Source organism: Buceros rhinoceros, unplaced genomic scaffold (assembly GCF_000710305.1).
Source record: "Buceros rhinoceros silvestris isolate BGI_N320 unplaced genomic scaffold, ASM71030v1 scaffold18181, whole genome shotgun sequence".
In the NCBI taxonomy this organism is placed as follows: Eukaryota; Metazoa; Chordata; class Aves; order Bucerotiformes; family Bucerotidae; genus Buceros; species Buceros rhinoceros.
The window spans coordinates 5366-29350 of record NW_010392734.1 but is presented as its reverse complement, the minus strand read 5'-3'; the positions used below and the strand labels follow the sequence as shown (position 1 = coordinate 29350).

The window sequence follows — 23985 nt, the reverse complement described above, 5'->3', positions numbered from 1 at the left end:
CACTTAACTAATGTGAATACTAACTATCAGAATTGAACCTTTAAGGATTTTGCATATTCTGTCAAGACATGTTTTTTAAACAAAAAGAAGCTTCTTTTTAAGCTTTATTTTTCTGCAGGGAAATAAGTAATTACTTTCCTTATATTTTATATTGCACTCCTAATAAAGCATATGCAACTCATCTCCAGAGTTAATTAAGCACACAAAAAATTTCTTTTCACACAGCGCTTCAGAAACAAGATGGCTTATGTTTCATTTGATATGTGTTTTTTAGATACCTCTAAGTAAAATACTCTAGGAGCCTTGAAGACTAGACTTGCTATACTCCATTCACTTTTGCAGGTGTTTGTTTTCATTTGCTTTTCTAAGATCGCTTGAATGTTCCAGTGTGTATAATTTCTGTAACTATTACAATCAAATAATCTGGATTTTCTTTTTCAGAAAGTGTATTTGAACAGGTGCACGAACACTTGCAGAATTAGATCCCATATTTACAGGTCAAAATCTCAGGATTATGGACTTTGTAGTCATCATTTACTAATTTCTGTTCATTTGAAGTTTTCTGTGAAGATGGAGTTCAGTCTGAGAAAAATATGTGAATTTAAGCTTCGTTCAGAGACTCAGATATTCATATTCATTTTGTATCATTAATATAAATATTATTCAAATGCCTTCAGTAAACACTTTTTTCAAACACTTTAAACTTGGAATATTTAGACTTGCAGTTTCTAAAAATCAACAGAGTGGCTTAGAAAATATGCTTCTCTGAATGTGGTTTGATAGTGTGACTGTGTATCTTAAATTGATACATACTATAAAAAGGTTTTGATGTTTTGGAGTTTTTTCTCCTTGCAGCTGTGGTCGAGATGATGACAAATCTCCGCTGTGCCAGAGATCTGCAGGAAATGAGAATTAAGAAGAAATACAAGCAAAATGTTAGCTCACAGCCAGGCAGTCTTTATGTCATTAAAACATCTGCAAGAAATAGAATCTCTCTGAAAACTGCAGTAGAAGAGCAAATTCCATGTTTTTATTCTGCAGACGAGGTATATTGATATCTTTCTACTGTGTGTCTTTGCCAGGATCTGTTCCTTAAGACAAGCAAACAAAAACTCAGTAGCTTTTGAATAGATACATTCTTCAGTTTTGAGAAGTATTTACAGTAGCTGTTACACCAGTTGCTACAGTTTTAAAATAGCTTTGCATAGCCACATTTAAGACTGTTCCAAATGATAAGGGTCATAAATGTCTTGGTAATGTTATAATCAAATAACAGAATAATCAAACGAGGAAGAAAAATCCACCAATTGTAGTTGCTATTGACTTTTAACCCATACAAAGGGCTGTTTTAATATAACCGTTAAAATTTCAGATAAGTCTATATCAAAAGCCTCTCACTTGTGGTACAGTAAAGGTACGAAACCTATTGAATGCTTTTCAAACACTTTTAAACCACACGGTGATGCTGTTCTGCTAAAATAATTGCTGAGAATTCCTCCATTCTCCTTGAATTACATACCAAATGAAAAGTCAGACAAGCTGTCTCAACTTCAAGGAAATATTTTATCTGAATTTATAACATATATAAAACTCTCAGCTGAATTTGTAGTGTATTGTCATTGTTTTGTCTTTTTCATGTAATGTTTTTGCAGCTTTACACATACGGTGTTTCAAAACATTGCATTCAAGTTAACAGCGCAAATGCAGAATCTTTCCAGTTTCTCATCAAAGACTTTTTCAGTAAGGAGTATTTATTAGCTGGAAATGGGATGCAACTTGCTGATGGAGGATGGCTAATACCTACAGACGAGGGAAAAGCTGGAAAAAAGGAGTTTTACAGGTACTGTTACTTACAAACTTTACTGATGGGAGTGAAGGTTGATTGGGGAAGTGCCTCTTTGACAGGACAGGGTTGAAAATGTGTTTTTTCATGACAACTTTTTTTTTTTAAGGAAGGCAAGACTTCTGTATTAAAACTCACTAATTCCTTTGAGATTTCTATCCCTCCTTTTGCAGGTCATTTAAGATGAGCTGAAAAGAAAGGTGTATGTGTTAAGTGCATCTCTCCTCTCTCTACGCTTTCATAAAAATTATGTTCGGTTTTACTGTGAACAAGTTTGTACATTGTAACTTCATCAAAAGCATGTTACACAGCAAAAGAAACTACCAATGTGCTGTTGTTCCAGCAAAACTTCACAAAATATGTAACCATTATTTTCTGATATCTTTGAGATGCTGGATTTTCAAGTCAGCATCACTGTTGGTACACATTCATGCAAACACTCAAGGCAGCGATCTGTATTTGAGTACTATTTGTAGCCAAGCATGCATTGCCAGTCTACCTAGTATCAGAATTCAGGTTTGCTTCCCAGTACCAAAGTGTGACAGTGTTAGGTCTGTTCCAAGCTCAAGGACTGCTTTTATTTGAAAATTTGAGTTGTGAAGTTCGTGTCAGTAATCCAATATGGGAAGATTCACTAGAATAAGATGTGTACTTCCATCTCATGACCTATACTTCCTCAGGAAAAAAGAATTGCTTTCTGCTCTTGCTAGTGAGTCAGCATCATTATTAACTTCTCCCACATGACTTAGAAAAACATTTTTGATGCCAAAGTCATTGTCATGACTTTGGGAAATGTTTCTGGTGTCAACAATATTTGTTCTTGGGAGAACTGATGATGTCCTGTGACCATACCCAACAGCTATTCACTGAAAATCAGTCAAGTGCTGGAGTTCACAGAATTACAGAATAGTTTTAAGTTGGAAGGGGCCACTGGCAGTCATCCAGACCAAGCCCCTGTTCAGCACAGTCTGAATTAGATTCATTACTCAGGAACTTGCCTAGTGAGTCTTGAACACCTCCAAGGACAAAGATTCCACAATGTATCTTGACAGCCTGTCCTTATGGTTTAAAAAAAACAAACCAACAACCCTTGCCTCTTACTAGAATTTTCCATGTTTCTACTTTTGTCTCCTGACTCTCATGCTGTTGTTGTGTGCTTCTGAGAAGAGTCTGTCCCTGTCTTCCCTGAATCTTCTAGTCAAGTAGTTGTAGAGAGCAATAAGGTCTCTGTCTCCTCTCTTAAATTTGAACAAATCCAGCTCTCTTATTATATATCTTATATCTCTCTTGTATATCACATGCTTAACCCCCAAGAGCACAGAGGGGTCACTGTGGTGGCCCTCTGCAGGGTTTCCTCCAGTGTAGCAGTATCTTTGTCCTGGTGAATCCAAAGATGGACAGAAGCTTCAGAAGCAGTCTCCCAGGTGCTGAAGAGAGGAGAAGGATCACTGCCTTCCTGGCTTCACTTGTTGTACAGCCCAGGATGTTTTTGTGCTTCTTTGCTGCAAGGGCACATTGCTGCCTCATGGTCGTCTTGTTATTCAATAGGACCTTGGATCCTTTTCTGCAAAGCTGTGTCCCAGTCAGCCACAGCCTGTTACTGTGTGCATGGGGTTGTTCCATTGCAGGTGCAAGACTTTGCTTTTGTTGAATTTCATGAGATTCCTGCCAGCTTGTTTCTTGAGTCTGTCCGGAACCCTCTAAACAGCAACCCTGCCCCTCACCACTTCCTCAAATTTTGTTGTCATTCAAAAACTTGCTGCCAGTATGTTCCGTGCCATCATCTAGGTTGTTAAATGAAGACATTAAACAAGATTGGTCCCTGTATGATATATGAAAAGTGCCGCTAGTTACTGCCCACCTGCTGGACTCTACTGTCAGTTGCAATTCTTTATGCTCAGCAGCCCAGCAAATTTTTCAAATTCTTATTCCAGAGGCAGTTTGTCTTTAATAACCATTTTCCAATGCACTTCTCGTTCTGTAGTCATGCCATCAGACATGTGACTTTGCCCACACTGATTTTTCAGAAACAGAAGGGAGAAACCACCAACACGGTGCTAAATAGTCCAGAGTATCCACTGTGGTTTTGGTATCAGAACCTGCTCTGGGAGGCAGTGTCGATCTGATCCAGAATACCAGATAGCCTCTCAAGCAATTTGTAGAGGTTGTTCCGCAAGAGGTTACCACTAGTTCCTGTATCTTTTCTGGATTTCTTATACGATAAAGCATATGTTTGAAAATAACTGTTTACTGGTTGATCAGATGAATCAGTGTTTTTATCTCTTTAAGAATATTAACTGCATCTCCATCACCTTCATTTAGTCATCTTTATTTAGGATCCTAATCTTGAACTGAATTCTGTCTAATTCCTGAATTGCATTGTCCTTCTCAAAAGGTTACAGAGCATCTCCTAAAGTTCAAGGGTGCTTTGTTCTCTTCTAATGTAGCAATAATTAATTTGATGTACATGCCTGCTCCTTATTTTCCTGTATATGACTTATTGGTTTTTAAATGTTTCTTTTCCTCACCCAGCTGCAATACAGTTCCTTAAAATCTTCTTAAGCCTTTCTGACAAGTCTGAAATTGACTTTTTGGTAGGACTTGTGTTCTAATCAGTCTAGTGGTTCAGCTATTTGAATCTCTGGTCTAATTCTTTCTCTTCCTCCTTAAATGAAATGAGCTTCCTACTGACTGTGAGAACCACAGTCCAACCCAGCTCCTGCAGGTCATGGTGGTACAGTTTGGACTGAACACAGAATGAAAGTCCATTTGAGTGATCACTTAATGGAGAGAAGAAAGTTCTTCAGCAACTGAAAGTTTTTTGAAACGTGTCCATATTCATGCCTAAAATCCCCACCCAAACAAAAAAAACCCCACCCAAATCACAACACTAGAAAGTGTGAAATAGAGGGGAATGGATTGTAATGAACTCATCAAGCAAGCAGGGGAAATTCCAGGGCTGCAAGGGAATAGAGCACACCTTGTCCCTCTATGCTATGTGCATAAGGGCGTGAAGCAGACAGAGCGTGCCCCTGGAGCTACTGCTAGGGCCAAAAGTCGCAATTTCAAGAACAGATACGTGCATGCGCCGAAGTGTACAGGGACAAAACTTCAGTATTCAGACAACAACCAGATCAGGTTATGGAATGTAACCTTCCTGTTTTCCCTGTAATAAAAACTCCATTGTTAATGTTGCCTAGCCACATATGAATACAATTGAATACAATGCTAGGGGAAAAAAAGAAGGTGAAAACTTACAGTCGATTTCAGGTTGATTTATTAACAATTTGTCTGCAGAGCACTCTGTGACACTCCTGGTGTGGATCCCAAGCTAATAACAGAGGCCTGGGTTTACAATCACTATAGGTGGATTGTATGGAAACTGGCAGCCATGGAAGTATCTTTTCCACGTGAATTTGCTAACAGATGTTTGACACCGGAAATGGTTCTGTTACAGCTGAAATATAGGTACGTGTATAACAATGTTTTTGTAGTTGCAATTTGTGATACTGTGTGCTTTCCAGTTCATAATGTTACAAAATAAGCTTCTTCATCTTGTATTTACTGTTTATCAGATTGCTTATATTGTTAAACTTATGCATATTGGTATTAAAAATGTAGTGCATGCTATTTGCAAAACTTTAGATAACATTTGCTTTGCCACAGGGTACTTAATCATGTAGGTTGATTAAGCAATAGTTTGTTACAATTGTTTTTAAGGAAAAACAAAAACATGGATTTTGTTTGCTTAAAGCATCATAAATTCTTTTTTGTAGGTATGATCTGGAAGTTGATAAAAGTAAAAGATCAGCAATCAAAAAAATAACAGAAAGAGATGATGCGGCAGGTAAAACACTTGTACTGTGTATTTCTAAAATCATATCGCTAAACACCGTTGTATCTCCTAGCAGTAGCAATAAGAATGTGGAAAGTAAAAAAGCAGCAGCAATAATTGAAGTTACTGATGGCTGGTATGGGATCAGAGCTCTTCTGGATCCACCTCTCAAAGCTTTCTTACATAGAAGAAGGCTGACTGTTGGTCAGAAGATCATAGTGCACGGAGCAGAACTTGTTGGCTCTCAAAATGGATGTACGCCACTGGAAGCCCCAGATTCCCTTATGTTAAAGGTAAAACAAAATGTTAGTTCAGCTTGATTGGATGTGACCGAGAGATGTGATGGATGCTATTTAGTCGAGCCACATTTTGTAAACTGAAAAAGTTGTGTCAGGGCTTTATAAACAGATGAAGTTCTGTTTAAGTTTAATAACCAAGTTTGTAAGACATGACTTGAAGTAGCCAACGCTATTCAATAGGGTTGGAAGACAAGCTTATAATATAAAATTTTGCCAAGTTTTGCTGTGTGTTTTGACAGTTCTAGCTCCTTAATTTGGTTAAGCACCAAGTTACAAGAAGTATTTATTCATCATAGACAATGTGGAAGTTGGAGGAAGAATGGAGGGGGTAAAAACTGGTCATGAAGCATGAGATTTTGGGGGGAGGGTCTTGACTTGTTTGAGGATGATTAAAGTGCTGGGTGAGGTTTCAGAGTAAAAATTTTGCTCCTCTGATGTTAAACAATGACTTGTCTCAGATGCTCATTTCCTAGAGAATTTTAACTCATTAAATTTTTAAGTTGCTGTTTAAAACATATTATTCAACGTGAAAAGAAACCTTGAAATTAAAATGTAATATGTTCAGGTGAAAAAATGAGATATTCTTAGTGAGGTCAGTGTGAAAATCGTCTCTCCTCTAGGTATAATAAGTTGGCTATCTTTTTGACCTACCAGTGACAGTTTATCATTCAACATGTAACTTATTCAGATTTCAGCGAACAGCACTCGATGTGCGCGATGGCATGCAAAACTAGGATTTCATCGGGATCCCAGGCCTTTTCCTTTGTCTTTGTCATCGCTGTACAGTGAGGGTGGTGCAGTGGGGTGTGTTGATGTAGTTATTCAAAGAACTTACCCTATTCAGGTACAGTATAAGTATTTTATGAATCTAACAAGTTCTATGAGATCTAAATTCTATTAGTTAATTGCTATATCATTCCTCAAATCAGACATAATATATAGAGATAAAAAATTTAAGAAAAGGTACCATTATGTGTAAAATGAATGGGAGTAGTTCTTGCAGTGTGCATGTATTTAATATTTCTGGACGAGTATCCTGCTGTAAGAAGTATTCGAGTTAGTGCTCGGTATCTTCTGGTTGACTTTGCTTTCAGCTCCAAAAAGCCAAAAAATAATTCAATTTCAGTTCTGTAATCTAAAAAGCATAGCACTTGTTCTACAGGAGGAAAAACCATTTCCAGTTTCAACTCCAAGTAGAAATGAAACCAAATTTTTTGCTGCTATTAACATACACATCCCTGCAAAAGAGTTAAATATTTATAACCATTATTAAAATTACTTTTTCTTACATGTAGCTGGCTTGATCTATTTCTTTTTGTTTGATCTACTGTTGTAAAATATCACTGAAAATACAACATGATTATGGTGTAAAATAGAACAAAGATCTTTTAAATACCACTTGATATCCAGACATTTTAAATATGGTCAGACTTCACTGTAACTACTTGCTTTTATAACAATACCAACCACAAAAAGAAACAATATTTTTGTTGGAGATCAATCCTCTTAATGTTAACAGATTAACCAGGATACAACTTACAGATTTGGATCACTTTTCTCAGAGTATGTTGGTTGGTGTAGAATGAATTCTGCAAAGGTAATAGCAATGTTTGGTTTGGATCATTACTTTGATGGAGGAAGTTGCAGCACTTCCTATGTGAACTGTCTGATAGAACTAATGTTTATTTGGGGGTGGGAGGGGGGGTGGTGTGCCTGTAATCTGTAACCACATCACTGTAAATGGTTTCCAGGCTGGGAAGGAAAGTGGTACTTTATATCTCACTACATCAAGAGATTGGTGTGCTCATGAAGATTTTTCATGAAATACTGAAACTCTTGTTCAAACATACCAAAATGATAGGACAGCTTGGGCTGCCTGGTCTCCTTCTACCTCAAGAGTCAAGGAGTGTAGGAATCACAGTAACCCAAATTAACGGCGTCTGAGTGGTGCAGGAAACACGTGGCGTGCAGTTAATGAGGCAGGCAGAGCCTATTTCAGCAATTATCTGCCTCATAGGGATTAGTCCTTCAACTCTTCCTCATCCTGCTCTCACTATACTCTTTTGCTGCTTCTCTGTGCTAAATCTGGAGCTTACCTGATTCTGTTGCTTAGCTAATTTAATTCACTAAACCAGGAGTAACTAATAATAATTTAAAAAACCTAAACAAACAAAAAGCCCATAGCAAACTGCTGTCTATTGAATTAGCAAACTGATGTGGTCTGGTGAAGTCAGGTATGTGCTAGAGCCAGTGGAACAGAGAACTGTGCAACAAAGAGAAAGTGAAGGGACCACTTTCAACAGCAGTGACCTCTTTGTTTGGCTCACTCTTCAAACCAGGCAAGCCTGTTCTGGCAGGGTTGTGGACAAGGCTGTAGTCCTGTGGAACCTTTTCAGGCAGAAAGAAGTTTGAAGAAGTTTAAGAGCATCTGCAGAACAATATCATAGTTCTTTTACAGCATCTAATCTAGCATGCTAAAACAGGTCAATTGATGCAGAAAGACAGACTGGGTAGAGTGCAGTTGGGGTATATTTTTAAGCACTGAATTTGATAGTTTGTGTCTTAATGTATCTCCCAGTGGGATCCAGCTGTCTCCTCAATTACATCATTGATACCTATTACTACAAGCTATTGTTGCTTCAGCTGTTAAATCATGCAGTTTTGACTGCTGCTCCATTCTGTCTGTCTGTCTTTAAAGTGAAGATTTACCAAGCAGTGCTGTGACATTTTGCCTTTTATCTTTCGTACTGAAAGAACTTACTGCTTGTTCATTTTTAAAGCGTTTTTGCTTAACAGTGAGTATTAGAAGAAAGCTAGATAAGGTTAAATATTTTTTAAAAAGTCTTTTTTTGTTTGAATCTTTTTATTTCAGTGGATGGAAAAGACATCAGCTGGTTCATACGTGTTTCGTAACAGCCGAGCTGAAGAAAGGGAAGTGACCAAGCATGCGGAGGATCAACAAAAGAAACTGGAAGCTCTGTTTGCAAAAATCCAAGCAGAATATGAAAAGCATGAAGGTAGAGCTTTCATTGTTTCAGAACATATATTAAGAGCAGAAAAACTTCTTTGATGTTCACAAAAGATTTTAAAGAAACTGACACAAACTTCTCTGGTGATAGAGAAGCAGAAAGAGGGTGTTGTGTTGTTTTCTCTTTGTTGTTGGTTTTGTGTGTTATTGTTTTAGGGTTTTTTTACTTCCTATGTATCAATGCCTCTCAATACAAAACTGTCATATACTTATTTGCTTGGCTTTGCAGCTATCTAAGAAACTTCTGGAACATGTTGGTAGCCAGGCTACTAAAAAATTACCTTTGAGATGATGCTCGGGGAAGTGCTACAAAACTGCAGAATTGTTAATTCCATTATTTTCAAAGACCTGACTCCGTAATACTTAACCCAGAGGTGGGCTCTGCTTAGTATGTATCTCAGTAGTCCTGAGTACCAAGACTGAGCACTGAGCATCTTTCCTCTCAAACATTGTGGGACTGTGGAGATACTGAAGTCAGTGGAGCCTTTAAATGGGACAGGGACCCTAGGGACACAGGACATGGAGAAGGCTCTGAGCTCCTGAATGCTGCCTTTAACCTCAGCCTTAACTGGCAATACCAGCCTCCAGCAATCCCAGGCCCTGGAGACCCGGGGACAGTCTGGAGTAAGGAAGACATACCCTTGATGGAAGAGGATGAAATTAGAGAATACTTAATCAAACTGGACATAAGTCCATGGTCGGTGATGAGATGAACCTGCAACTGACTGCTGATTGCTACAGCTTCATCCAGCTCACTGCTGCAGCAGAAATGTTTGCTTCCCCTTAAGTCTGACTCAGCTAAACAGGAATGAGGAAGGGTATTAGGATTCTTGTCACACCGATTGTGGATTCCAGCTGCCTTGATACTCTGGTCTGCTTTTTGGGAGGAGGTTTTTTTTGGTTGTGGTTTGATGTTTTGGTATTTTTTTCCCCCCAGGAACAAATAGGATTCCATCACTAACAGTAGCCTGTGCAGTTCAAATTTCACAGGGTCTTCTCTGAAATCCAGATAGCCTCTTCCTTTTTGTAAGTCTTCCTGGTAGTGATCTGTAACACTGAGGTGTTCTCTAGTGTTCTCTCAGAACTTGGAATCCCTCGCAAATAACAAGGAAAGCACAAATAAAGCCGTACCCTACAAAAACAAAACAAAGCAAAAAAAAGAAAAATAAAACCAAAACCAAACCCCAAACAAAAAAAGCCCACAAACCCACTTCTGAATTCTTAATTGAAATCAAAGATTGCTTTATAATTCTTAACTTCACTGGTAGGAACTTCCACATATTGGTCACCTCATTGTGTTATGTTTGACTGGTAAACTTGTCTATATTGGAGTCTGAAACACTGAAGGAGTTCATCAAAATGAGTTACTTAAGAAGAGGGTAATAGTTTAATGTAATGAAGTTAACTTTTAGCTGGGGCCCTAAGGAGGTTTCATGTGCAGGGCTGTGGTCACCTGTTGTCCCAGATCCTGGCATCTTTGAAACTTTTCTGCTGTCTATGAGAGGAAGATGAAGTGACAGACAGAAAATATGGTCAAGTATCAGTGATGTTTCATGGCAGCCCATCAAGTCTCTGAGCCTCCCATAAGCGTGGACACCGATACTGGCTTCCCCAAAGTTTGTATAATATTCTAATCTGTGTTGTATTTAAATTAATGAGGGTTTTTTTTCTGCTTATATTTTCCTAATATATACATACATATATATATACACACGCACTAACACACATGTAAAAGTGTTTTCTATTTTTATTCTGGCAAGACCCAAGTACCACCACCCTTCTTACATGATTATTTCTTCTTTCACTTTTAAAGTGTGTTTGTTGTACTCAACATAATGCCTTTTTTTTTTTTTTTCAACAGAGAGAACTAGCGGGAGAACACCAAGGTCGCACATAGTCACAAGGCAGCAAATCCATAACTTGCAAGATGGCGCAGAACTTTATGAAGCAATTCAGAATGCATCTGATCCTGGTTATATGGAGGTAACTACAGATCCTACCAGGCTAGTTTTGAAACACTTGTGGAATAATTTACAATTTAGTACCTCCTGCTAAAATCAACCATAAAACTACCATTTATTTTTGCTGCCTTTTGAGATTTTCTACAGCATGCTTATTGCTAAATAAATTATGATTAAAAATTTTGAAAATATTTTAATGAAGGCTTGTTGAAATAGATTATTAGTATCTTGGATTGCAAAACAGAATGCTGTTTTCTTTTGATACAAAAATGCAGGATATAGCATAATTAAAAGTTAATGTTATTGTAGTCTTACTACTTGCTTTGTCTTGTGTATATGAAAACTAGATGCATCTCTGAAGTCTTAAGTTTCACATGCTTATTCTTGCATAGTGTTCTCTGAATTGTTTGGATGATTATATTGTCATTGTTCTCTTCATTCCCTGTGCCAGTTCAATCACAATTAAGCATTTATGTCTTTATTAATAAAGATGCAGGTAATTAGTCCCTGCCAGTTGTTAAAAATTAAATACCTGCCTCGCCTTGTGCAAGTCAGGGTCCTTGACTGTCCTAAAGCCATACGATCCGTGATTTTACTGGCTAAAATGTTACGTGTATCTGTGTGCTACAAGTAAAGGCATCTGGGGTCTGGAAGGTTTGGTCAGAAAGGTATCATCACTCCTGGTGCGTTTTAGTGTAAATCACCATGCCAGCCCCGAGATAGCAGCCTGCTGAGAAGTAAAACTCCTGTTACAGAGTGTTTTTTCTAATATTTCTTCTTTCTTATGAAACGGCTTGCCTGCTGTATGAAATACTCCCCCTAGTTATGCACTCTTGAGCAGGCTTCTCACTAATTATCACCTAAGAACAGTGCGTAGTGTAATACTTAGACCGCGGAGCACCAGCTGAGTACCAGACTGGTGACCCCTGTTGTGTTAACGTATCTCACTTCAAGTCCTAGTAGTGTATCAGTTGAACAATAAACTGCTTGTAACAGGTGAACAGTTAAAGAGGCTATCTAAAAATCTCAACAGCATTTTAAAAATAACAATAAAAAAGACACTGAACCCATTTTCTCTTGGTTACAGGGATATCTCAGTGAAGATCAGTTAAAAGCTCTGAATGCTTACAGGCAGTTGATGAGTGACAAAAAGCAAGCTCAGATACAGGAAGAATTCAAGAAGGCTTTAGAGGCAGCAGAACAGGAAGAAAATAGGTTTTCCAAGAGAGACGTGTCTCCTGTATGGAGACTATGTGTAGTAGACTACAGAAAGCAAGACAAACATAAAGGTTAGTACTTGGAAGATGATGAGTAACTTTTATCTAAACATGGTGACTGGCCAACATAGCAGATAGATTTGAGGAGTTTCCCAACAGTATTCTAGCTTGCGTGTTAATATTTCTGGTTTTATCTGGGTTTTGGTTCAGGGCTTTTGGGTGGGAGAGAGTCCTGTGGATTTCTTTTGTGTATCAGCCTTCCAAAAACACCTCACAGCTCACGTATCTTAATCTGATATTGTTAGGAGTGATACTGAGTATCTGGCGTCCGCTGCTAGATGTTTGTTCATTGTTAAAGGAAGGTGGTCGGTACAGAATCTACCAGCTGTCAACATCACAGTCCAAAGGAAGGTCAAACTTAACTAACGTACAATTAACAGCAACAAAGAAAACTCACTATCTACAACTATCAGTAAGTGCATAAAGATGTATCATTAGAAAGTATCGCAGTATATGTAAGTGTTGTAAATACTTTAAAATTCTGTGTTTCTTCAGGTATCACAGGAGATGCTGGCACAGATTTTCTTTCCAAGAAAGGCTCTAAAATTCACTAGTTTGTCGGATCCTTCTTTTCAGCCACCGTGTTCTGAAGTTGATTTAGTTGGAGTTGTAGTTTCTGTTAGCAGAACAGGTATGTTGAGGACCACATTCAAGTCCCCCCATTGAATAAGCACTACATTTTTTATTTGGAAAGTCAGAATGATCTTGGTGGTGTACCTGTAGCTCATTTTCTTAGTGCTGGGAGCTGATAACGTAGCACAGTCAGGAGAGAGGAAACCGCTGTGCTCAGGCCTGTGAAAACCTAATACAGCCCATAGCTGCGGTATATATGCTGGCAGACAACTCCGTTTTCCTTTGCTTGTTAGCTCAGGAAGAATTTAGTAAGGGAGGATCTAGGCTCAAGAGAAGATTTTCTTTATTTTTTTTTTTCCATAAATGGTGGATAAAAGTTCTCACATCTTTGCTCAGCATCTGTAAAACTAGATCATGCAGATATGTGAGCTCCCTCTTTTGTGTACAGTGTCATGGAATGAGTGGAACACAGGCACTGGAGCTCATGGGTTGGGACAGACAGATAATCTTCTGAACGAAGAGGAAAAGCACCATAAGAGTGTTGGTTTTTAAGCACTGGAACACAGACTGAGTCGTTTTCTGTAATCAGTAGGGAGATAGTGTAGAATACGAATGAAGCGTGAAGCACAGGCTGCCATGTTACATTTATCAATTCTCTTTCAAGATGTTTCTTTTTAATAGATGCAAATTGCAGTAAGCAACCTTTACTTAAAGATTTAAGGGTTAATTCAGACTTTTTGTTTTGCTTTTAGGTTTCATTACTATGGTCTACTTATCTGATGAAAGCTATAATTTAGTGGCAGTAAAAATCTGGGCAGATCTCAGAAACTTTGCTATTGAAGACATAGTTGTGCGCTGTTCGATCATTTCTGCAAGCAACCTTCAGTGGCAATCTGAATTCAGATCAGAAATTCCTGTCCTGTCGGCTGGAGATCTCACTGCGTTCTCAGCCAGCCCAAAGGAAAACTACCTTCAAGAGAAGGTTAATGAACTGAGAAGTACCATAGAGGTAAATCTGTAGATTTTTAGTTAAATGTTTACTTTTAGTTACTGCGATGTTTACATTCTTCACCAAAAGGTCTGTTAGTACTAATAAATCTTTAAAACAAGTAATGCTAATAAATTTGAGGAGATTGTCTGGGAGATGGAGGAAGGTGTTAGTGCACTCTTCCTGGAGGATGCTAAATATCACCTGTTGAATGTCTTTTGTTTATTAATTTTTTTAAATTCAGCTCAGTCAATGCTTTCTTTAGGATGTGCCAGTCGAGTCTGGCCAGCAGAAAATCCTGTACCTGTCAGCAGGGAATTCATCACTGACAGTTTGGCACTGGCCTTTTAAAAGTTGAAATTTACTGTCTTGGTCTGCTGAAAATACTCGGTATCGGATTGTTGATTTCATTTATTAATTTATTTCCATTTTCTACCTGTGCTGAATAGCACATCTTGATCGTGCCTTCTCACTTCTTACTGAGAAATAAGTTGAAATACAAAAGGATTTTTTTCTTATTAACGTAAAGGGAAGGTCTGATATTTCCCTCACGGCAAGTGTAGCAGTCTTCTCAGATGTTTTGATAAAATAAACTTCTAGTGAGATAAGGATGAGGAAACAAAGTCCTTAGTACTTTGTTTGTGAGCACATAGTACTTGCACAATTTGAAAAACAACTGTTCTGCATTATAAACTGTTCTCCGTTGTAGAATGTGGCCTCCTTCTGCTCTGATGCAGAAAGTAAATTGATGAATTTGCTACGAAGAAATCTCTCGCTTACACCCGGGTTAACTAAAAGATGTGGCTTGGAATGCCCCTCTCCTTCCTGTGGCTCGGGTCTTTACGCAGAGGATAAAAGTTTGGTAAGCTTCTGGTAACTAGTATTGTGTTTGTACGGACAGTACCTACAGAAAGGATACAAGCAAGTTTAATGCTGCTAGTGGTGGTGAATAGTCTTGCTTCTCAGTCCGTGCCATACGTTCTCTTCAGGGCAATGCAAGCTGACTGGAAGCTTTCTCTGTGCATTTAGGATTCTTCCCCAGGAGGAACTGTGAGACTATTCTTCCTCCAAGCAGTACCTGAAAACCTCCCCTGGAGGAGCGTTTCACAGCATACTTTAAATATTCTGAATTTTATATGAGTAAAATGGATCATCCTTTCACTATAGATGATCTATCACTTCCTCAGTCCCACTGTGAAGTTTACCTGACACGGATGTCACTGGAAGGAAAAATCTTGGTCTGTAAATTTTTCTTTCATGGCATTCTGCAGCTCCTACCCTTGTTTAGAGAATTTACCTCCTGATCTTTTTTTCCTAGATATTGTTCACCTTTTCCAGGGGGGAAAAAAGGGAAGAGGTATCACCTAGTAAATGTTTACATTGTACAGCAGTTTTGACAAATACTGAATTAAATAGTTCTCAAGTTTCCCATGAACGCTGCTGGTGGCATGAACAAAAATTTTTCCTGCCACCAGTTGCAAGGGAGATGGGAACACCCTGATGTGAGATCATTTCCTGGGGACTGAATATAAGCACATAAGGCATCCCTTCCCATTTAGTAGCATTAAATATTAGAACTTTCTGAAGGTTTAGTTTATATCAGTGTATTAAATATATTAAGTTAAACCAAATGAGATGTGACAGGGATTCTCAAGGTAAGCATGTTTGAATGATTTGCTGTGCAGTGTCTATCTTCTGTGTGTCATTATCTTCAAGTTTTTTGGTATGTATTCTATCCCTTTTTTCTTCCAATTTTTTTCCTCATTTTTCCCTGTTTTAATAACCTGGCAAGGACATATCCAAAGCAGAAGAAGATAACTCTTTTTTATGAGTGCTTTGATTTCTTACCATCTGGCACAGAAATATTCCCACACATTTAGCTTAGATCTCAGAAACAGAATGTGAAAATGGGCTGTCTTAATGTACGTGTAAATAGGGATTTATCAGGCATCAGTACTTGAAAGAATAGTATTAGTCACCATAACAAGATACCAAACTGAGGCTGGACATGAATGGTGAGAGAGCATTTTTGTATCAGGGTTTTTTTCTGTTTTGAGGAACCTCATGAAACAGGACATTGTATTCAATATAAAAATTCTACTTCTACCTAGATCTCATCTAAAATTGAAATAAAGCACCCAAGCCCTTTGTCAACTAGCACACCGAATATAAAACTTGTCGCACAAGGGTCACCAAAACCGCCTTTATCTGCTACAGTTAATGAAGACCATCCCAAAAACAGCAAAAAGAGAAAAGCTATGGACTTCCTCAGCTGCATACCTGCCCCTCCACCACTCGCACCAATGTGTTCGACCATTTCTCCATCTTTAAAGAAAGCATTTCAGCCTCCACGAAGTTTGGGTTTACAGCGTAGCAAGTCACCGAGAGAAACAAATCAGAGTATGGGTCATGTCACCCCCCGTAGAAAACTGAGAGAAACTGTCCCTCTTCCTGAGAATGACCTGGTTGCAGATGAAGAGCTTGCAATGATTAATACACAAGTGCTCGTGAATAATTTGTCAGAAGAAAAGAAGATTGATGATGTAAACAAAACCAGCAGTGTAATAGCTGCTAATTTATCTGATGATCTTTCACACAGAAGTAGTTCCAGGTCTACTCAGGAAGCAAGTAACGCATCAAAAAGCAGTTCTGAAGTAGCTGAGCCTCTTCAGAAAGACAGAAAGGAACCTGAGGACTCATTAGCAGTGCGCAGACTGCCTCAAAGACAGAAACACCGAAAGTGCCACTAAACGCGTATGTACAGCATTGTATATATTTAAAATTCAAATTATTTTTACACTTTGTACATTAAATCTTGGTTGTATTTAATAAAGCTCTATTACAAAAACAGACCCATGACACATTTCATCTGCAAAATAATTTGGAGTTGAGGAATTATACATTTCTCACACAAGTACGTATTGTCCAATGGCTTCAGTGTGGCTGGAGGTTTGATGACATTTGATAAGCTATTGCTTTGATTCTGAAAGATGCTTAAATTACAGCAGGATCTTTGTTTCAGTCTCAGGCAATCAGTTGTGTTACCCCCTGCAGTACTGGAATAGTTATTTGGCTGTCAGAAGCGACACAGGGCAAATGAAAGAGTTCTTGAAGTTTATTGTTACCAAACGTAACACTTTCGATTCTGAGATATTGCTCTGCAGTTTGGGCACAGTTCTTGTACTTCTCCCCTCCACCTTTCCATCTCGCACTACACGAGGTTTAGAGAACAGCTGTGATTATTTAATTCATAGCAAAATGACACATAAAGGTATTAGTGATAGATCCTTGGTCAGCGTTTCCGAGCTGCTGCTTCTTAAAGCACTTGAGGCCACAGCATCATGAAGTCAGTCAGATCTTTCTTGGATTTCATCATGAGATCTTTCTGCTGGGAGTGGGTTAGTACCTGAATTTAGTTAGTACTTGAATTTATTACTTTGTTCAGTAATTTTGACAGGTGAAGCTTCTTAGAATTGCAGTTTCTCCACTGGAGAGGGAAACAGCCCTGCTAGTCCAGCTGCCAGCTCCACATTTCCGTTAGTCTGTTGTCCTGCTTCCCACCACACATGGGGCAAAGGAGGGAGGACATTTCAGAACTGAGGCCACCAGCTCCCACTCAGCAACCTTTCAGGGGTCTTGTACCATTCACGTGACTCAAGTGCTGAACTGGGGGTGGCTCCTGTCACCAAGCTGGACGCTCTAGCAGGACTGGAGAACTGTTATGGGCTGACACAAGGTTGCCGATAGTTGTGTAGACCTTTGTGCAGCACTGCAGAGCCTGGTTCCCCAGGCCCCTTAGTTCACAAGTATTTATAATGAGGATAGGTCTTCAAATGCAGCTTGAGTAATGAAAAATGCATCACCCTGCTGTGTCCTCAAGACAGCTTGGCTTTTGCCCAGAAACAGCGTATTTATTTATACTTCCTATGCTTCCCTGTCTGCTAAATTTCTGAAAGAATAGCAGCTATGCCCGTATTCCTTAGTGTCCAGTGTGAGTTGTCTTCATTTCCTACTGCAAAGTAACTCACTATGGTCCTGTTCTATAAACACCTACTTAAAAAAGTTGCCATCACAAATGCTGAATTATTTTAAAATGTTTCATGAGACTTCTTGAAGAGATAATCAGCAGAATTTGACACTATAGATAAAAGTACTGCAGGATAGCTTCTTTGCTCGCTCATCGATTGGTTAGTGGCTTCTTGGCACCTAGCAGTGGAAGGGGTTGATTTTTCCCCTTGCAAGAACGTTTTTTCCCTCCTAAAGTCATTGTTTTATACCTATGAGTTAGTTTGGGTATTTGGTAGCCTTGTGCTTCAGCTATTCAGAGCTGTTCCTGGAGCCCTGTTCCTACTCAGAAGTCAACAAGCACGCACTTAACGATTCCTTTTAGGAGCCTCCTTTACAGGGACTTGTCTTGGGATCACTTGAACTCCTATGTCTTGGCTCAGTTTGGTGCATTAAAGTGTTTCATCTCCAGGCTAGAGAAGCTGTCTGGCTGTGATGGGGCTGAGGTACGCTCAGCATGAATCCGGACAGCAGAGGTGTAGATAGGGAGCAGTATCCAGTCTTGCTGCAATCTTTTACAGCTGCCCTTTCCACCGTTCATTTTGCCTCTCCTGAAGCTAGCAGTAATGCTCTAGTTGAGAGGGAGTGGGAAGACACAGAAGGTTGTACAGCCAGATCTAAAGTGTTAAAATGGCAAGAAATGACAACTCATGGAGAACGAACTGCCACATGGCCTCCAAGAAAGAAAGAATTTAGGAATATTTGTTAGTGACAGAGCAAGAAAGATGGAGAAAAGGAACCCAAAAAGCATGTGGCATAGCCCATAAACTTCACCAAAATCTTGAGTAGGTTTTTGTGGAGGAAGAGGATGAGAGGGAGTACAGTTCGTACTGGGGACAGTGCTCTTACGAGATCATAACCCAGTGACATTTGAAGTTATAGAAGAAATGAAAGTAATTTAGAAATGTAGTATAAAAATACAAGAATAAAAGATAGTTTAGAAAATGTAAAACTAGAGCCTTTTATACCCTGATAATTAAAATACACTGAGGGATCCACCTCTTCAGTTAAACGACATGTTCATACGTGCCACACGAGGTCTTCTGTTTGAGAAGGCTGGAGGGGGAGCAGAATAAGCACCATAAGCTGCACTTGGTCCACTGGAGCTTCTCTCATCTCTGCTTGGTTTTTCAGCCTGAAGAACGCTGTGGAAGGTAACATTGTGCTCGTACTGTTCTTTCATCTGTTGTATCTTTTGTCGAGGGACATGATGAATATTTCTTCTGTAGAGTCAACATTAACAGGAAATACAAGTATGTAGCTGCCCATATATCAGAGGTTATCTTAAGCTTGCTAAGGTTACTGAGCAGGATGATTCTTCCTCTCCTCAGTGATCTATTTCTAGCCCTTTTTTGCCAAATTGCTCTTCACCCTCTTAAAAATATTTTTGTGACTGCCGAAAGATGTAATGCAAGTACTTTTGTGGGCAGCTAGGGCCTAAGAAGTTAGACAAACACTTTGAAATAAATAAGGTAGGAAAGAGCTATGTAGAAACCCTGCATGTTATTTTATATGGGTCTTTGCACTAACAGCTTGAGAGCTTCAAGGTGAGCTTTTAGAAATCTGGAGAAAAGTCTTCAAGGACTGTAGATAGCCCAGAGAGTGACTCAGAATTGAAAAGTAAGAGGTAAAAAAATCTTGTTATTGCTTTGAGCACAAGGAGGGAGAAATTATACCTGCTATGGGACAGGCTCCAGGGCAGATCTGTACATGATGGGTTTGTGAGGGAGGGAAAAGGGAACGTGCTCAAACATGCAGGGCTTGCTGTATAGACCAGGAGCAGCTGCAGTCTCTCAGCAAATTAGAGGGAATTGTGTTTCCAAAGACCACCAGGGATTTCTGCTTGGCTGTGAGTTTACGAACTCTGAATGTCTTTGGGCTTGCCATTTAGCTCTATTAGGCAGAATTCACCATCTAGAATCTGTTTGTCCTCCATCCATATTTTCAAAGCCTTGTGGGGTGCAAATCTGCATCACTCAACATGTTTTTTCCCTGGTGGAATAAAGGTGACAGAATGCAGTAGGCTGCCAGCTGCAGCATGCCACCTGTGATGTCCTCCAGCAGCCTGTGCCAGGGACCTGGAACCGGCACAAACCCTACTGCCCCTAAAGACATAGTGTGGAACCAGAGTGGAAACAATCTTCAGCTGCCCTGAATCATCTGCTGCTCCGAACCCAGTGTATTTGAGTGGACTTCACAGTGCCACTGTAAAAAGCTAACTAACTTGTTTCAAATGATTAATAAAACAAAATAGAAATTACCAAGTAGCTCAGCCTGTAACGAGTGATTGCTAGTCAAATCTGCCTTTGTAGAGCAGTGATGCTCTACAAATGGTTCCCAGCTGGTGCTGGTGAAGCAGGAGCTGACAACGGCAGTTGATTTTAGAACCCCGTTTCTGGACCGAACAGTGTGGTGTCCCACTATGCTACAATGAGACAATGTTTGTTGCATTCAGATTTTTTTAAGAACAGAAGTCTGAATATTGTCTGTAGTGCTTATTTGTGGTTTTGTGCCCACACATAGAGAGTGTTGCTCAAAATACGGAATGACAATCAGGTTCCTGCCCCAAGAAGCCTGCAGTAGAAATACGTGTCTCGGGGCGGGGGCGAGGGGGGTGTGTGCATTTACTGCCTGACTCACTTCAGCACAGCCAGGCTCCTTCAGGGCTGAATTCACTGCAGTGTGGGTACTGAGTAATAGAAATTTTCGCAGAAACATAGAATGGGTTGGGTTGGAAGGGACTTTAAAGATCACCTAGTTCCACACACCCCCTGCCATGGGCAAGGACACCTTCCACTAGACCAGGTTGCTCAAAGCCCATCCAACCTGGAACACTCGACAGTTATTCTGCTGTCAATTACTAGGTTACTTTTTAAGGTGTATGAAGACGAAGAGGGCTGACCTTTCTCAGAGCACATCAATAAAATGAGAAGCTGTCTGCTGTATCAAAGAGAAAAAGAAGACATACCTTGCCAGTTCTCGAACATTGAACTTCCAGGGTGTATCTGGTTCTTGGAATATAACTTCATATCTATGTTCACGTGCCTGAAGAAGGACACAGAAGTTTTAGATGTATGGTTGCCGAGCTCAGGAGCAGCCATTCTGTCAGACCCCTGAGATTTTAACTGGCTAAGAGGTATTTATCATATGTACCAGAAGCCAGAAAGAGGAAGATAGCCATCAAGGTGCTGGGCTGAGTTCCAGCTAGTTCATTTTCTTCTACATCAAAGGAGGCAGGGAAAGCTGTTAACCTTTTTACATCTTGTCCAGCTCTGGCTGTGCTCTCTCACTTGCTTCGTAGTCACCCACCAGCATTCACTGCTGCTGGACTGGAGCGTCCAGGCGTTCCAGCACCGCTGTTACCTCATGCCTCTTTTGTGCTCCCATGCACGCAGTATGGGAGCACAAACTTCTGACATGACAAGAGGATAACCCAAGAACAAAAGCATGAGGCTGATGTCAGCTGACAGGTCACGTTACAAACTGTACTAAAAAATACTGCCAGCTCTGCATCTTCAAAGACTCTATATTTTGGTGGTTTTTTTCACATGACATAAACTAAAATTGTAAGTCATATCTTGAAATAATTGCCAACAAATAGTTTAAGGACTGTCCAAATCATGTCACTACTGGGGAAGGGGATGATGTGCTGATTGATTGCCAACAATTAACAGGTCAAGTAAAATTAAAAAAATTTTGCCTTTGCTGAGTTATATAGCCGACTACACAGAACAACTACACTGGCACCCTGACTTCGTCATGATATCAATCCTTAACTCTAATTACAGAACTAAGGGAAAATGGAAGTAATTATTTTTAGCCATGTTAAGAACCATTTCAGTCAGATCATCTCATAATGTCATAGCCGGGCATATAAAAGCAGTAAATCAGAGCTTCCCCTACCATCATCACATACGGCTTCATTTCCCAAGCATGGATGTTGGTGTTATCAATAATAACCGGGCTTTTCCCCTTCTTCATTGCTTTGTGTGCTGTAATATAACACATTAAGTAAAGCTAAAATGTATTAAATACAGGTCTTACTAGCCCCGAAGTGTCCTCTCTTTGTCCACTGCTGGCACGCTTGGTTCCCCACCAGGCATGGGTCTGTAGCCACCACCCATGCGTGAGCAGTTGTCAGTGCCCAGCAGACACTCTCCTGGAGGAGGTGATGCAGCTGCTGCCTGTGCTCAGCAGCAAGATCTAAACCTCTCCTAGAACATACTTTGGTTATCACAGCACTGAGTATCCACAACAGCTAAAAGTGACTATTTGCGAAAGATCCCTGTGATATGATCTCAAAGTGTTCTCCACTGCTTGAAATGAGTTCAGAGCAGAGACACCAAAGCATCTTACCTTCTTCTCTCTGAAGTAGAGACCTGGATCTCTACTGAGACTCTGAAGTAGAGACCTCAAACTCCTAATTAGGTTTCCAGGTTTTCCCCCAGCTATCACTAACTCCCTCCTGTAACACCCACTTCCAAGTCAGGACAGACATCTAAGAAGACAGTCTGAAGGATGCAGTGCGTACAGCTGTACCAAGCAGGCTGGTATTTGTATGCCACCTGCTGTCACCAAGCTTCAGCAGTGCTACCTAATACTTACCATTTTACTTCCCAAATTAACATCTATCAATCAATCATCAGCAATTTTTCATTCATAAATTTCTCTCTTATAAGTCAGAAGAAATAAAACCAGAAGTGGTGAATGTATTTTTTTAACCAGTATCCATGAACTGCAGTGTATGACACCACTCTGAGGTATTTTATTTTGGGGGCTAAAGTTAAAGACAGACTGAAAAGCAAAACTATTCTGCAACACCCCGGACTGAGTTCAGCCACCTCTCTTTTGGTTCCATTTGTGTGCATCCTCTAGGAAGTCAGGCTCAAACACGTAGACACCATTTTCAATAAAGAAGTCATCAGTACTAAGAACTACAGCGCTGGGATAGTCACGTTTCAGTTGTCTGGAAAAAAAAAAAGATGAAAGAAGGATCAGTATCTATCTGCTAACACGTGCCTTTAATAGGGACCATCAAATCAGGAGCCATCTGAATGCTCTGCAAATATGCACAGTGCTTCGTTTGAAAAATCCGCAACTTAAAGCATCCTCCTCTTGTAGAGTTGAGTAAATGTTGTTTATTTTCTGGTTTATAAAACATCTTTAAAAACTATCTGGATAACCTAGACTGGCAGCCCTCAAATGCAACAGGTCCATAAAGCTGGTCCCCTGTGGTCAGCGGCACAGGGCAATCCCCCTTCTCTTCACCCCAGTGTGTGCCCCACAGCCATGCGGATGCCTGTGGAGGGTGGATGGGGGTCCGGCCGTAAGCTGCCGATCTGCCTCGCAGTCAGCAACTGGCTCTAGGAGGTGGAAGTGCTGGCTTATGTGGCAGTTCAGATATGAAGCATTCCTCTCCCAGTCCTTAGAAAGCCTAAAAAAATCTTAATGCAAAACTGCGTTCCCTTTTGTGTGTAATCCAGACTTGTGTCCATAGACAGAATTATCTATTTATTTCCACCGAGAGAGTATTGGGAAGGAGGGAATACCTGCGAGCAGTCAGGGATAGCCCATGGCACCATCTCACTACTCTCTGTCTCCCTAAGGCCCAAAATGTCTCTGGAAAAGAAAGTAAGGCAAATCGAGAAATCTCGTGTCTCTCAGAGTTAAATGCTGCTCCCCTGCTATCTCACACCACACATGGTCTGCAGTCCCTGGGACTCATTTCAGTTCCCTGTAAAGATGCTTCTCTTCCACCTCCATAAGCTGCAAAACAACTGTTCCTCAATGTCTTACCCAATTGTGCAATAGCAAGGGAAAAGGTGCCTCAAGGTTATCGACCAGCAAAGAACCAGACACACAGACAGGAGAGGCTTTGTTCTGTCATTTCTAGCTCTGCCCTAACCATTTACTTATCAGTTTTACCCTAATCCACCTGCTACCAGCAATTCTTCACTAGGATTGCATGGGGCATCCAGCTGAAGAAAGGTCAGCCTCTGACTGTTCCTCCTCCACTGCATCTTCTACCATCTGCTGAGTAACTGAGATTATTTTGTGGTAGCAACTTGCCCAGAGAGCAGAGACTGGCTGCTGACAGACTGGCCAGGACTGGGCTG

General features: G+C 40.0%; 2 protein-coding genes across 2 annotated transcripts in view; one reads left to right on the top strand and one right to left on the bottom strand.

Moving 5' to 3' along the window:
• The window catches only part of BRCA2 (breast cancer 2, early onset), a 36052-nt gene extending 19498 nt beyond the window's left edge, over positions 1-16554 (top strand). Inside the window, exons 14-26 of the mRNA XM_010144608.1 lie at positions 856-1046; positions 1653-1840; positions 5141-5311; positions 5620-5971; positions 6666-6821; positions 8850-8994; positions 10867-10988; positions 12054-12255; positions 12489-12655; positions 12739-12874; positions 13569-13825; positions 14514-14666; positions 15916-16554. Of these exons, the coding sequence (XP_010142910.1) occupies positions 856-1046; positions 1653-1840; positions 5141-5311; positions 5620-5971; positions 6666-6821; positions 8850-8994; positions 10867-10988; positions 12054-12255; positions 12489-12655; positions 12739-12874; positions 13569-13825; positions 14514-14666; positions 15916-16554 (2879 nt within the window). The remainder of the gene's footprint in view (positions 1-855; positions 1047-1652; positions 1841-5140; positions 5312-5619; positions 5972-6665; positions 6822-8849; positions 8995-10866; positions 10989-12053; positions 12256-12488; positions 12656-12738; positions 12875-13568; positions 13826-14513; positions 14667-15915) is intronic.
• Positions 16555-18872: 2318 nt separating this feature from the next.
• N4BP2L1 (NEDD4 binding protein 2-like 1) lies at positions 18873-22835 on the bottom strand (the record flags this gene model as incomplete). The annotated part of the gene is made up of 4 exons (XM_010144609.1): positions 18873-19092; positions 20838-20914; positions 21773-21861; positions 22711-22835. Coding segments are annotated over 4 exons (511 nt in total), but the record flags the coding sequence as incomplete, so codon positions are not given.
• Between the last annotated feature and the right edge of the window lie 1150 nt (positions 22836-23985).